This window comes from Pimephales promelas, chromosome 6 (assembly GCF_988280905.1).
Source record: "Pimephales promelas chromosome 6, fPimPro1.hap1.1, whole genome shotgun sequence".
NCBI lineage: Eukaryota > Metazoa > Chordata > Actinopteri > Cypriniformes > Leuciscidae > Pimephales > Pimephales promelas.
The window spans coordinates 42077369-42091455 of record NC_142774.1 but is presented as its reverse complement, the minus strand read 5'-3'; the positions used below and the strand labels follow the sequence as shown (position 1 = coordinate 42091455).

Below are 14087 nucleotides of genomic sequence, written 5' to 3'. Positions count from 1 at the left end.
GCCGTATGAAATAATAAGCATCTGAAATAATTTTATTGACACAAAATAAGCATCAATTAAGGTACCGCGTTACAGCATTAACCTTCCTCGTCCCACCACGTCTTTCTCTCTCGTCCTCTTTTGTGTCCGTCGGTTTTGTTTTTCGGCGCCGTGGATTCGTTTCGAACGGATTGAGTCTTTCCAGTCCTCATTGAATGAAATCCGCAGTGTTTCCGCTTGGGCACGAACTCCAGCGCCGCCTTCCAGCTCCCCGTGTCTTTCACGGTGCTCAATATGCGTATCATCTGATCCAGGGTCAGGTTCTTGGCTCCACAGTCCCAGTTCAGATGCTCGTCCAGCGGGAGGCGCGCGGTGGCCAGCTGGAGGCGTTTAGCGTTAGCTAGCGAAACGCCGGACTGGATGGATCGGTCCACGATGGCGCCGACGACGTAAACCTTCCTGTGGTCGAACTTGCGGAGAACGGTGTGCGAGTCCGCGGTGAGGTACACCAGATCCTCGCGGGGAAACAGGTCCGCGGGCTGGCTCGCGGTGTCCGTGATTAGCATCCGCTCCCATGTTTCCGCGCCGTAGCGCTTGAGGATCTCGCGGTGAAACGCGCCCCCCGGCTTCAGCCCGCAGAAGTGCAAGTGAAACGGGTCTGAAGATCGCCGGTTGAAGCCTTCGGTCTCCATCAGCTGAGACACGGCGTTCTCCAACTCGCGCCGCGTCATGTGCTGCTCGTAGCTCATATCGTAGACTAGCGGCTGCCCGAAACGCATAGCCTGCGCCACGCGCCAGTTCAGCAACCGATCCATAGAGCCGCTCCAGAACTTCATGAGAAACGTGTTCCTCAGTTCCCGCTCTTCTCCGTCGGTGTTCCTCTCGGGTCTCGGCTTGTTCTCACGCTTCTCTTTCTTCGTGATCTTGTGCGCTTCTTTGATGGCGAGGAACTTGAGGAACTTCTTCTTAGCGGATTTGGTGGTTAGCGCCGCGAGATCTTGGAGCTGCTCGTCCGTGATGCTCTTGGGAACGAGCTTCCCGGCCTGGTGCCACATCTCCACCAGCTCGCGGTGGAAGTCCAGCGGCGACGGACTCGGGTCGCTCCGGTTCTCAGGCAGAGCTTGAGTCTTCATCACGGCCTTCCACACGTCCAGGTCCAGCTTCTCCTCCTCTTCATCTCTCCCGGTGGTCTGAGACGTGCTGGCGGATCTGAGGAGCGTCTGAACCGGAGCGCGAGAGCAGATCCGTCTCACCGCTAGCGAACACGAGCGCAGGAACATCACGTCGAACACCTGAGGAAACACACACTGAGACTGAAGAAATGTGACATAAAGGTCCTACTTCTTTCAGCCGAACACAATCAGAGTTATTGAACATTATCCTGGCTCTTCCCAGCTTTATAATGGGACTGAATGGAGGAGGAGATTTTGAAGGCCTAAAATGCTCATCATCATCATCATAACAATAATCCATACGCCTGCAGGGGTTAATACAGGCCTTCTGAAGCCGAGAAACACATCCATATTCATAACTTTATAAACTATAATCACTGGCTTACGGTAACGGCCGTACACAAGTCTAGTTCAGAGTCAGAAGTATGACCTCTGACCCCACGCTTGATGAGTAATGACGAGCACGGAAGAACGGAAGATCGAGCAAAACAAAACACCGGTCACAAATTAATAGTCTAAAAGGAGGATTTTTAAAAAGAAAAGTGGGAGAAGCTTTCGTTTTTTTGAGCTTATGCGACTCCTACATGCGTCGGGTCAGAGGTCACGTGTTGGGTCAGAGGTCACTCTTCTGCCAGAACGACTGTAACCGGGAGCCAGTGATTAAAATTTATAAAGATGTAAATATGGATATTGAGTGGCACCATTCACTCCCATTATAAAGCTGGGAAGAGCCAGGATATTTTTAATTGTGTTCAGATGAAACTCATATAAACAGCAGGAAGGCTCGAAAGAAGAGTGAATTTTCATTTTTTAAATGTTACTACTGGTTTCAGAACGTTCAGAAAACATTCAAAAGTAACATTCCCATGTTTGAAGAATGATACAGTGTTTCCTGAACGTTCGAATAACCAAGAAAAACCGTTTAAATAATTTAAACTGGACGTTCGTTAAATAAGCGTGTTATCACACACGTGATGGTGCAAAAATGTATAATAAAGACTTATCAGAAACTTTCAAACATCAAAATGTCAACAACAAACAACAAGGAAACAGCGAATATGTCACACGCATTGCACAAAAGTTTTGTTTTTGGGTGGAATTCACACAAACATCCCAAGACAATTCGCTTGAAATTAAATTCAGGGAAAAACATTGAAGAACCGGCGATATTGTGACAACTAGCCCCGGTATTCTCAATATCTATAATAACATTCACACACATACATCACAAATGTAAAATCTATATACCATCAGCTGTCGCTCTGTATGTTCACTCAGAAGTCACTGCCCGAGCCCTCAAAAGGACACACGCGGCTAACGTACATGTCGGGGTGCAACAGTAAAAGATGACCGTGCGGAAAACTGCTTTCGCTTACTTAGTAAACTAGCCGTCTGTAATAATTAGATAGTTTAAAACATGCTTATATGCCCAAACGTGCATTTTATTCATGAATAGTGAAATAAGTAATATCACTAAAAGTAATAACACATTTATGTTGAGATATGCAAACAGTGTAGGAACTATTGACGGCGTTTCTACACGGCTCGTTTTTTAATGGTACACCACACACTAGTAAACATCCGCTACACAGACTGCACGTAGTGAGTTATAATCTATGGTTATAATCTGATAATTTGGTTCGTAATTCTTAGTGAATTCAGTTAAAGCGTCATGAGCTTTTTCCTTCCCAAACTGTCGTGTAAAAAAGAGATCGACGACGCCATTAAGACGGTGGCCGAGAAGGTTTTAGTGCTTCGCTTCGGCAGGGATGAAGACTCCGTGTGTTTGCAGCTCGACGAGATCGTGAGTTCGGGAAATTTGCTTTACTGTTCAGTTACTTGATACATGATACACACACACACACACACACACACACTTACTCTCTCTCTCTCTCTCTCACACACACACACACACGCTTATATTTACAAGCTATTAAATTATATGTGATAAATCGATTTGATGGCACTATTATATAGTTAATCACCTATTTATATTAGTATTTTTGCATGTTTAACAGCTTTTAAATGCTTAATTTGCACAAAAACATTTATATATAGTATACATATATATCTATATTATATATAAATATATACTATATATATATATATAAGTTACTATATAGCATATATAGTTTGTGTGCACTTTAATTCGCCCATGTTTTATTTTTAAATAAGGAAGAGTCTTGTAAATCCTCTTGATCAGCAACAGTAAACTCAGCTGTGTTTGATTGACAGCTGTCGAAGACGGCTCATGATCTGAGTAACATGGCGAGTGTGTATCTGGTGGACGTGGAGACGGCGCCGCTTTACACCAGATACTTCGACATCAGCTTCATCCCCTCGACGGTGTTCTTCTTCAACGGGCAGCACATGAAGGTGGACTACGGGTGAGCAGCGCGCGCTAATATCAGATCTCACAACAGGAAGTGCTTCTGCACAAACAGGAAATGTGGTTTAAACTGAGAGGTTACGCTGACAAACTACATTTAAGTTCTGCTGAGACTGATGTTTCCAAAGACGTGAGTTTGGCAACAAGATGAGCAGAGCTTTTCATTGAAAAGCTGCTAAAACATGTGGGAAACATGCTAGCATCATACTATATCATGCTAGAAACATACCAAATCATGCTAAAACATACCAAAAACATGCTAGTAACATATTAAATCATGCAAGCAGCATGTTAAAAATGCTAACAATGTGATAAAACAAGTTCATAACATGTTAGCAACACACTAAATCATGCTAGATCAAAAGACATTATATCAATGTGCTAAAACATGTTTAACCAAGCTAGCAACATAATCATGTTAAAACGTTTACTATTTGTTAATCATGCTAGCAATGTTTCATCATGTTAGAAACATACTAGTAACATGCAAAACGTGTTAGCAATGTGCTAAATCATTCTAGAAACATGCTAATACTAAATCATGTTAACATAGGTAAAATCATTCTAGAAACATGTTAGCAATGTGCTAAAACAGTATGCGTTAGCAACAAACTAAATCGTTGAAACATGTTAAATCATGTCAGCAGTATATTAAAACGTTTAAGCAATACGTTAAATCATGTTGTTACATGTTAGCAAATCATGCTAGTTATGTGCTAACTCATGTTAGAAACATGCCTTCAACGTGTTAAATCATGTTAACGATGTGTTCAAATATGTTAGCACCTTGCTAAACTGTTAGCAAAGTGTTTGAGTGAAACCGTCTGAAGTTATCAGCGTCCTCCTTGCTTCTCGAGTCGAGTTATTAATGTCTCCACTCAGATCTCCAGATCACACCAAGTTCGTGGGCAGCTTCAAAAGCAAACAGGACTTCATGGATCTGATCGAAGTGATCTATCGAGGCGCCATGCGAGGCAAGCTGATCGTCCGGAGCCCGATAGACCCCCGGAACGTCCCCAAATATGACCTGCTGTACCACGACATCTAGCGGCGAGTCCAGCGCGGCGCTTCATGTACAGTTCCCGTGGAAACGACGATCTAGAGTATTTATTCTGTGCTCTGACATTTTTGTATATTTTTTGTATATTTTTAAAATAAAGCTTCTTGATTTCACACTGACCTGTGGACGCGTCATGACAATTCGAAGGTGATTTGACACTATTTAAAGGGTTCGTTCACCCAAAAATGCAAATGATGTCATTAATGATCTCCCTCATGTCAGTATACTGTGTGTACGGTATGTGTGTACGGTATACTGTCCTGGTCCAGAAAGGAAATAAAGACATGTGACGTCAGTGGGTTAGTTAGAAAATACATTTTGGTCCAAAAATAATGTCTAAGGATTTCCACACAGAGGAAGACTTGCATTTTTTCGCCCAGCCATATTTATTTGAACCCGAATGCATGGAAGTGATCTCTTGCGTGTATATGTTACCCATTGTTTACACAGAGATTTCGGAAGTTTTACCTTTCACTTTGAAGATCTAAATATCGAAATCGTCTTCCATTGCGATTTCCTGTATATCTAAATATGTTTGGATCTTCACAGTGAAGGGCAACACTTCCCAAATCTCTGTGTAAACAATGAGTGACGTACACGCGCGAGAGATCATTTTCCGGCGGATCGTTGGACACTGTTCAGTTGGACATTGGACAAGTGATTCAGATCAGTTGGACGTGGCTGTGATTACACGAGGTAAAAACAATGTAAATTCTGTTCGTTTTCTCACACAAACCGCTCGTTTCGTGTCTTAGGCCATCAATACTTGCATTTACGAGTCATTAAATCGTGTTTAATTTGGACTTCTCTGTGCATGCTCTTTGAGGTGGTGACCATAGACCTCCATTATATGACTGACAGACACGAACGGTTTGACCTAAAAATATCAAAATTGAAAATACTGTGGAAACAAAGACACCTACATCTTGGATGCCCTTGAGGTAAGATAAAACATATCAGAAATTAATTTCAAAGTGAACTATCCCTTTAACTTCCACTTCCCAGTTTTGTTAAACTGCTTAAAAGTTACATGGTGTACCTTTAATTAATGCTGTTCGTATGCATTAACTAATGTTACTAAATGAGATTGTAAAGTGTTACCGATATTTATAAGGCAACATAAAACACTATTTTCTATGGAAGCTTCTTTCTGCCACAGAATAAAAAATAAAAAGGGTTATTGCAACTTTTTATCTCGGAATTGCATGTTTATATCCTGCAGTTCTGACTTTTTTAACATGAAATTAGAAAACATAATTTTACAATTGCATGATATAAAGTCAGAATTGTGAAATATAAACATGCAATTCTGAGAAAAAAAAAGTATCTTTGAGTGATTTTTCCTTAGAATTGGACTCACAATTGAGAGAAAAGAGTCTGAATTGTGAGATAAAACATTGCAAATCATTTAAAATGTTTTATTCTGTAGCAGAAACAAGCTTCCATAATTTTCAACCCATTTTTACTTTCATAAAAAAATGACTAACTAGACATTTGAACTAAATGTTTTTATCATTATCCAGTATGTGGTGAGGTGAAGCAAGTTATTGCACGTCGTTTAAACATGTTTTTCTGTGGTGTCACTGATGAATCATTTATAATAAGAGAAGGAACATCAATTGTTGATTTAGTGTTGACTAAACCAGCATACACTGGTCTCTCTCCTGATAGAAACGCTTCTGGAACAAGAACACATGTGGGCGGGGCTTGATTGTGTCTGTGGGGAATTGATTGGATGGTTGTGGTTTGCTATTGGCTGATCTCATGTGAGTGACAGGTTAAAGCCCCGCCCTCGTCATCAGAGAAGAGAAGAGATGCTGATTCAAGATTACACATCAATTTAACACAATAATGATGTGAATCATTTAGAAAAAAACACTGCAATATTTCATAACGTGTGTTTTCTGTTGACTTTTTCGCCCTTTGTCTTGCTTAGTTTAGGACATTTAATATTTAATATTCAGCAATATTATTAATCTGCATTATACGAGAACTGAACTGAGCTGACGATGACATCACTTCACATGTGACTGTGATGAAAAAATATGAACATATTCTAAATATTATGTAATAACATCAGTGTTCAGTCTATGTTAGGAAGGACTGTAATGATAAATATAATAATAGAAGAGATTCCGCAAGAGGAATAACACAATAATAATGATGTGCACCTGTAAATCATTTAGAAATGCTCATTCTGATGCAAAGACTTTATTATGGATGTGATCATCTAGACGTTGTTGTTCTGCTCGACGGCTCGGCTCCTGCTTCTGGTCATGATCCCGAAGGGAGTCGGAGGGGCTTTAGGTTTGATCATCTTGGAGAAGAAGCGAAACACGGACTCCATGCAAACGACGGGCGTCGAGTCGTGACACTGAGTCCCGGCGGAGATCTGCGTGCAGCCGGCCTTCAGGGACCCCACGGAGCGATTCAGAGGCTTCCTGCTGGGAATCCAGGATCGGGAGTGGGATTTCAGCCAATCGCGGCCGGCGCTTCCCAGCGGCTGGTGCCAGAAGCTGTGGGACGAGTCCAAGAAAGCCACGGCTTTCACTTTCCGCTGAACATCGTCGATCTGACGGCATAGAAGATCCACGAACGCCAGGCCTCCGTATCCGTGCGCGACTATAAAAACATGTTCGGGAGAACTTCGGGAAAGCATGCGTTCCCAAACCATCCGAACGTGTTGCTCGTGAGTCTGCAACCCCTCATTGGGATTCATCAGGAGAACGGCGCAGGACTCGAGCAAAGCCCAGCGTACATACGGGATCTGAGATCCTCGTTCGAGGCCATCGTGTGCCGAGAGTTTCCAACTCCACACGCCGCTCCGCACCGTTCCCAAATCCTGGATCAGAACCAGGAGGCTCCCGGGGTTCTCCAGCGCTCCTGCGCTCATGAACACGAAACTGTCCTCCAGGAACACTTTAACGAGCTGAAACTGGGTTTCCAGGAGGTGGTGCACGTGTTGGGTGATGTAGAGACACAGGCTGCGGTGCGCTCGCTCCGTGTCGCGGGCGTCGTGGAGTCTGAAGGGGAACCGGTAGGGCTCGCGGGTCTCTCGGTGCCGCAGGACGCCGTCCTCCGAAAACCAATACGGGAAATCGGATTGAATGGGATTTCGAGACGCCTCAGAGCACTCCGACATCGTGTGGGACCTGAGACATAATTATGCAAAATATTATGCAAATAGATTATAAAAAGGAATAACTTACACCAGGGCCGATTAATCGCGATTAATCACATCCAAAATAAAAGTTTGTGTTTACATAATATGTGGTTGCACTGGGTATAATTATTTTGTATATATATAAATACACACACATGCTTGTATATATTTAAGAAATATTTTCATGTATATTCTGTATGTAGATTTATATATAATTTATATTATATATAAATATAGATATTTTATATATAAATAATATTTTTTTTCTTAAATATACATGTGTATTTATATAAACATATATATGCAAAATAATTATACACAGTGCACCCACATATATTATGTAAACACAAACTTTTATTTTGGATGTGATTAATCGCGATTAATCGTTTGACGGCCCTAACTTGCACTTGACTATATAATCACATAGAAAAAAGCTGATTTTACTGTTTGGAATCTGAAATATGAATATGCAATTAATGGATCATGTGACATTGTGAAGACGATGATGAAAATTTAGCTTTGATCACAGGATATAAATTATAATTGAACATATATTCACACAGAAATCTGCTGATTTACATTGGAATATATTGTATTTTTATCAAATAAATGCAGGTTTGACGAGCATAACAGACTTTTTTCAAAAACATTAAAAATAGTAATATTTTCCAAACTTTTGACCGGTACTATATATTCATTTTTATATATTTTAATAATAATTGAGCATCAGATCCTCATATTAGAGTGATTTGTGAAGGGTCGTGACACTGAAGACTGGAGTAATGATGATAAACTCAGCTTTGATCACAGGAATAAATTACACTATAATATATTCACAGAAAACTGTTGTTTTGCACTGTAATATGTCACTATTTTTACTGTATTTTTGATCATATAAATGAGCAGAAGAGACTCTTACTGAGATGAGTGTTTCTGTTTGAAATATGCTATATAATCTGCAAATTAAAGCATTTGTTTTATAGATTTACCTGAGAATGATTACCGAGTTAAATCTGTATTCCGAGGAGTAGAGAAAGTTATTCCTGATTTTCTGTTCCCGCTGTGTTATTAATCAGTGATCACATGACAGGTGTCGCTGATTGACATGAGGGCGTGGCTTTATTTACTGCATCAACCTGCTAAATACTTAAAAATAGCATTTGTAACAATATGCAAAATGGAACCGTTAAAAATTAGATTATTACGTTAAATTACGCAATTAAGAGGCGTCCAGTTATCATCTCAGACATAGGCGGAAATCGCGGGGGGGTCGGGGGGGTCAGGACCCCCCCTATCTGAGGGTTGTCCCCCGCAAAAAAAACATTAAAATATGTGTATTGTAAATAATGTAATGACATATTCTTAAAATAATTAAGAAATAAAATAACACAAATGCAAACGGGGCAATATCGAAAAAAGCGTTCTAAACATTTTGAGACCCCCCTCCCTTGCCTCACAGTGCATTGGTCCACTGCCTCCGTCCCTTTTACCTCAGACGCCTCCGTCCCCTTAGACACACACATTCCGGTGGCCGGAGAGAAAAACAGAGTTTTTGAGTAGTTGTGGAACTCCAGTAAAGGGGTCGCACACCGGACGAGAAGCGTCGCGCAGCGCCACGTCTTTAAAATTCGAACACATTATTCTCTATGAGTGTACACACACCGGCGGCGCCGTTCGGCATCTGTCCGCGGCGCCCAGCAACGGCTCAGTCAGGACCGTGTTCAAAACCCTGCTGCGCCACAGAGCGCCATTTACATAGTTTTATATACAATTTAAATTATTTTTTGTCTCAAATCGGTGCTGACGGATCCTGACTTCGCCCTATGCTGCAATATGCATTTAGTTTTGCATTTATTTACAGAAATCAGCTGCTTGAATGCAATTGCTGGTGTTATTGGATTTTTCAGGTGAGATTCTCAATTCATTCAGTAAACGGATGCTCTGAGGTAAAGTTTTCAGAATGCAAACTCAGCAACGATTATATTTAATTGTACAGTACAATAATAACTTAGAACAGACATTATCTTCATGTCATTAAACATTACAATATTGCTGGCCATACACTGATGAGAAAGTCCGGGTGCGCTGTGCATTTATATTGTAACCCTTTCACTGTGATTTAGTTGGTTTATATCATTTAATATAGTTAAATAATGAGTCAATGAATGAAATGAAATCGCTGCGCTGCGTGAGGAGAGTATGTAAACAGATTCGCCACTGGCTTAAACCAGAAAGAAAATTTTAAGAATTATAATGAAATGGTCTCCATGCTACACTAATAATAGTAGTAAGGCTTTCCTCTGTATGTTTTTGCCTGTATTATTGGTGTCCCCTTCAAAATTTGCTCTTGACAATTGTTATGTTTATCGTCCCCCCCAACATTTCGATGAAATTTTCGCCCCTGATCTCAGAGACTAAATGTGGCATGTTTGTGTAAAATGTCTCTTTTTATAGGATGATTTTTAAAGAGTGGATTTAAAATGTATGTTCACATTTTGACAAAAGTTGTAGAACATTGGGAAATCGCACGCATAAAGCAAGCATGCATACTGTTGTATTTATAAAATGGAGAGGTTGTAGTATGTCCTGATTTTATAGCACTTTACACGTTTTTAAACTTTTATTTATTTAATTATTTACTTTCAAACTACAACCATCTGGAATAAATCTCGGGTTAACTGTAAACATGTGGAACTTGTGCGCGACTGTTTCCACCGGCTGACTTTCACCGACACACACCGGATGTTGATCAAACATGGCAGCGACCTTGCGGATCCATGAGACTCTTGTGTGAATTTTAGAATTGAGAAGAAATGAAGATTTTTACACGTTTGTGTTGTGTATAATCGGTCATGTTCTCTGCACTAAAGAGTGTATTTTTGGGCTTTGCCCGGACATCAAGCCAGCCAGGTAACGTTAAGACAAATGATCTCCCATGTATTAATCTTTTATAAATTATTTCCTTTATTTACTATCACTAACGACATATAGTATGGCGAAACCATGTTTTTTGAACATGTAAGTTACATGGTATTCTTACTCTTAATACCATTTTACTAGTTTGCAATAATCTGCATCCTGCAGCATTACTGATTATGTATCATTATCAATAATATTAATATATACTGATTGTATATATACTTAACTCGCACCCTGGTTTATTTGGTTATAATAACCACTTGTCAAATGTGGAGGATGATAGTTTACCCACTGAACCTGAACTTGAACTTGTGTTGACTAGTTGCTAAACCTGTTAACTAGTTGCTGAACCTGTTTAACTAGTTGGTGAACTTGTGTTAACTAGTTGCTGACTCTTTTCCTGCAGATGTCCTGCAGAGCAGCATGAAGGTGGTGTCAGCGGGACTGAGGTCTTACCCAGTTCCTCCAGATTACAGCGGTAACGCACCAGTGCTTCACCAGTTACTCCTTTACACTCGTTGGTTAAGGGCATTTCAACAAGCCATAGAGCAGCACTTTAATGTGATGACTCACGCTTTGATTTATATATTTTGATTTATAGTTTTTCTCCTCCGCAGACGTGGTTCTACCGGAGAAGCCGAAACTCAAGTTCCTGGACAAGGTCCCGAGTTTGAAACAAGCCAAGAAGGAGATGAAGAAGCTGCGGGACATCCAGGGGCCGGCCCAGAGCTCCAACACCTTCACCAGGGGACAGTACGGCATCGTGGTCCGGGTTTATTATTTATTTATTTATTATGTTAATTAAATAGATTGGCAATGCAATTAAAAAAAAACAATATTAACGGAAGGGAGAAATTAATTATGCATATATACATATCAAATAAATGCTACATGGCGTTCACAGCTGTATACTTATCAATACACATCAGTGCATATTCTTAAATATCAATGAACATACACGCATACATGCCTATAAATGCAGGTGAAATTAGAATAACACTTCATGCATTTCAGTAATCCAACTTAAAAGGTGAAACTGCTATATTTAGCATATATAACTATACACACATAGTTTCAGAGGGCTGACATTTCTGGATTTAAAATCTTATTTTTTATTAATTTCATGTAATATTCTAATTCTCTGAGATTTTGAATATGAGCCATAACCATCAAAATTATAACGTTTGCACAACATTCTAATTTTTCGAGTTTCACCTTGTACTGAAATTTAATTAACATTAAAATGAGCCTAACCATTCCTGTAACAATTACTGTTATGATGTCTTTACGTTATTTATATGTCGACCACTTTTCAAAGCACTTTTTTTTTTCAACTTTAGAATATGTGCTGCAAGGTCTTCAATAATCATAAGATTAGTGTGCACATGTAATACTCTGTGTCTGTTGTGTTTATGATCTGTGTGTGTAGGCTCTGGGCGGCGGGTACTTGCACTGGGGTCACATGGAGATGATGCGTCTCACCATTAACCGGCGCATGGACCCCAGCACGACCTTCGCCCTGTGGCGCTTCCGGGCCCCGTTCAAGCCCATCACGCGGAAGGGCCTGGGTCAGCGCATGGGCGGCGGCAAGGGCGCCATCGACCACTACGTGACCCCGGTGAAGTGTGGCCGGCTGGTCCTAGAGGTCGGAGGTCGCGTGGAGCTGCCCGAAGTCGAGCCGGTGCTCACAGAAGTGGCCAAGAAGCTTCCCTTCCCAGCAAAGGTTTGCCCACTTCCTCTTATGCTTTTCATAAGCAGCTGTTTCTGCATATGGATTTGGCAATATCGTGAATGAGGAAAGGGTTGCGTAACATCACGCTGTGTGTTTATTCAGAGCACTGAACCGCTTTAAAAAGGCTTAAATTTACTGGTTATAAACGCTTTTCACATTGACTGCAATCATACCTGCGAAAACATGTCAAACAAGACGAATCTGATCTTTGACAAAAGTGTCTGTGATGAAAGCGAGTAATTATGCTTTTCATAACCGGCTGTTTCTGCAAATAAATGTGGCAATAATGTGAATGAGGAAAGTGTTGCATAACATTATTTGTAGAACATGCTGTGTGTTTATTTAGTGCACTTAATAAAAACAAACGTTTTTGTTAAATTTTGAAACAAATTATTGCTGACAAAATGCTTTTTTTTTCTAACACAATTGACTGTAATCATAACGGCAAAAACGACATTTCAGGAAGAATCTGAACTTAAATGTTTTTTATGAGATTTTTATTATTTTATATATAAATAAATGATGCATGAGTTAGAGGTAAATATTGTTTAGTACCAAATTATAAATATTATGGGACTAAATGATAGTACATTAATTTAAAAAAAGATTTGCTGTTTAAAAAAAACTGAAATACTGCATTAATTGGGGGGAAAAACTGTATAATTTTTTTACGATGTTTGAATTTAATATAGAAATAAATGGTGCATAAATAAGAGGGGAATATTGTTTACTACCATGAAATCCCCTCAAAACACAAAATATTGAAGAATAAATATGGAACTAATTTTTTTTATTTGCTTTATTTTTCAACTTGATTTTAAGCAGCAGTATAAATAGTGTTTTATGATATTTATATATAATAATTATAGGAAACCAAGAACTGAAGAATGCAACAGAAATTGCTTTGTATAAAAGCGTCTGCTAAATGATGCAAACAGAGAAATAAATGGTGCATAATTTAGAGATAAATACCATTTACTACCATAAAATCCTCTTAAAACGCAAAATATTACAAAAATAAATATTATGGAATTAAAATATAGTACATTCACTTCATTATAAAGTTTGTCTGTTTGGATCAGATTTGAGAAACGAGTTTAGTAGAAGAGCCCAGTTGAACGTGTGTGTGTGTGTGTGTGTGTTGCAGGTGGTGAGCAGAGAGAGTCTGGCGGCGCTGTACCAGGATCAGGCCGAACGCGAGAGCAATAACCAGAACCCCTGGAGCTTCGAGCGGGTCGCGAGGGCAAACATGCTGGGCCTTCGGAAAGTCCTGAGTCCGTTCGACATGCGCCATCACGGCCGCTACGCTGGGAAGTTTTTTTACCCCGCACGCGTGTAGTGTGTGTGTGTGTGTTCAGAGATAACACTGCAGAACTGATGAACACACACGCCAGCAGGATGTGTGTGTGTGTGTGTGTGTGATAATATTCAGATCAATATCACTGTTTATGAGTGTTCTGTTATTCACTTATCATCACACCTGCTCTGTGGGATAAAACGCACACACACACACACACACAGACTCATCACCTTTTTACTTCATGTTCTCTTTTCTCACACATGATTTTGTTTGTGAGGAAATATGTGCTGTGTGAATGTTAAATACTATGTAAGTCAAATAAATGTGGTTTCTTTGCCGTTTGGGTTGTTTTGTATTTGAGACTCGATAGTGT

General features: G+C 40.1%; 4 protein-coding genes across 5 annotated transcripts; 2 read left to right on the top strand and 2 right to left on the bottom strand.

Moving 5' to 3' along the window:
• Positions 1–6: 6 nt before the first annotated feature.
• trmt10c (tRNA methyltransferase 10C, mitochondrial RNase P subunit) lies at positions 7–2520 on the bottom strand. Its single transcript, XM_039646965.2, has 2 exons — positions 2400–2520; positions 7–1271 (listed from the first exon to the last, which is right to left on the bottom strand). The coding sequence occupies exons 1-2, from the start codon at positions 2400–2402 to the stop codon at positions 78–80; spliced, it is 1197 nt and encodes a 398-aa protein (XP_039502899.2). The 5' UTR covers positions 2403–2520; the 3' UTR covers positions 7–77.
• Positions 2521–2631: 111 nt separating this feature from the next.
• On the top strand, positions 2632–4719 carry txnl4b (thioredoxin-like 4B). Its single transcript, XM_039646968.2, has 3 exons — positions 2632–2955; positions 3387–3538; positions 4423–4719. The coding sequence occupies exons 1-3, from the start codon at positions 2824–2826 to the stop codon at positions 4586–4588; spliced, it is 450 nt and encodes a 149-aa protein (XP_039502902.2). The 5' UTR covers positions 2632–2823; the 3' UTR covers positions 4589–4719.
• Positions 4720–6780: 2061 nt separating this feature from the next.
• Positions 6781–8910, bottom strand: LOC120495569 (cotranscriptional regulator ARB2A homolog). Of its 2 annotated transcripts, none has more exons than XM_039695199.2 (2): positions 8753–8910; positions 6781–7752 (listed from the first exon to the last, which is right to left on the bottom strand). In XM_039695199.2, exon 2 carries the CDS (start codon positions 7740–7742, stop codon positions 6831–6833), a length of 912 nt encoding a protein of 303 aa, XP_039551133.2. In that variant the 5' UTR covers positions 7743–7752; positions 8753–8910; the 3' UTR covers positions 6781–6830. The 2 variants fall into 2 exon arrangements, with proteins under 2 accessions (XP_039551133.2, XP_088988718.1); XM_089132592.1 differs by having other exon boundaries at positions 8767–8878.
• A 1477-nt stretch (positions 8911–10387) lies between these two features.
• Positions 10388–14051, top strand: mrpl16 (mitochondrial ribosomal protein L16). The gene is made up of 5 exons (XM_039695176.2): positions 10388–10673; positions 11089–11160; positions 11300–11448; positions 12112–12405; positions 13562–14051. Exons 1-5 carry the CDS (start codon positions 10616–10618, stop codon positions 13751–13753), a joined length of 765 nt encoding a protein of 254 aa, XP_039551110.2. The 5' UTR covers positions 10388–10615; the 3' UTR covers positions 13754–14051.
• Positions 14052–14087: the final 36 nt, after the last annotated feature.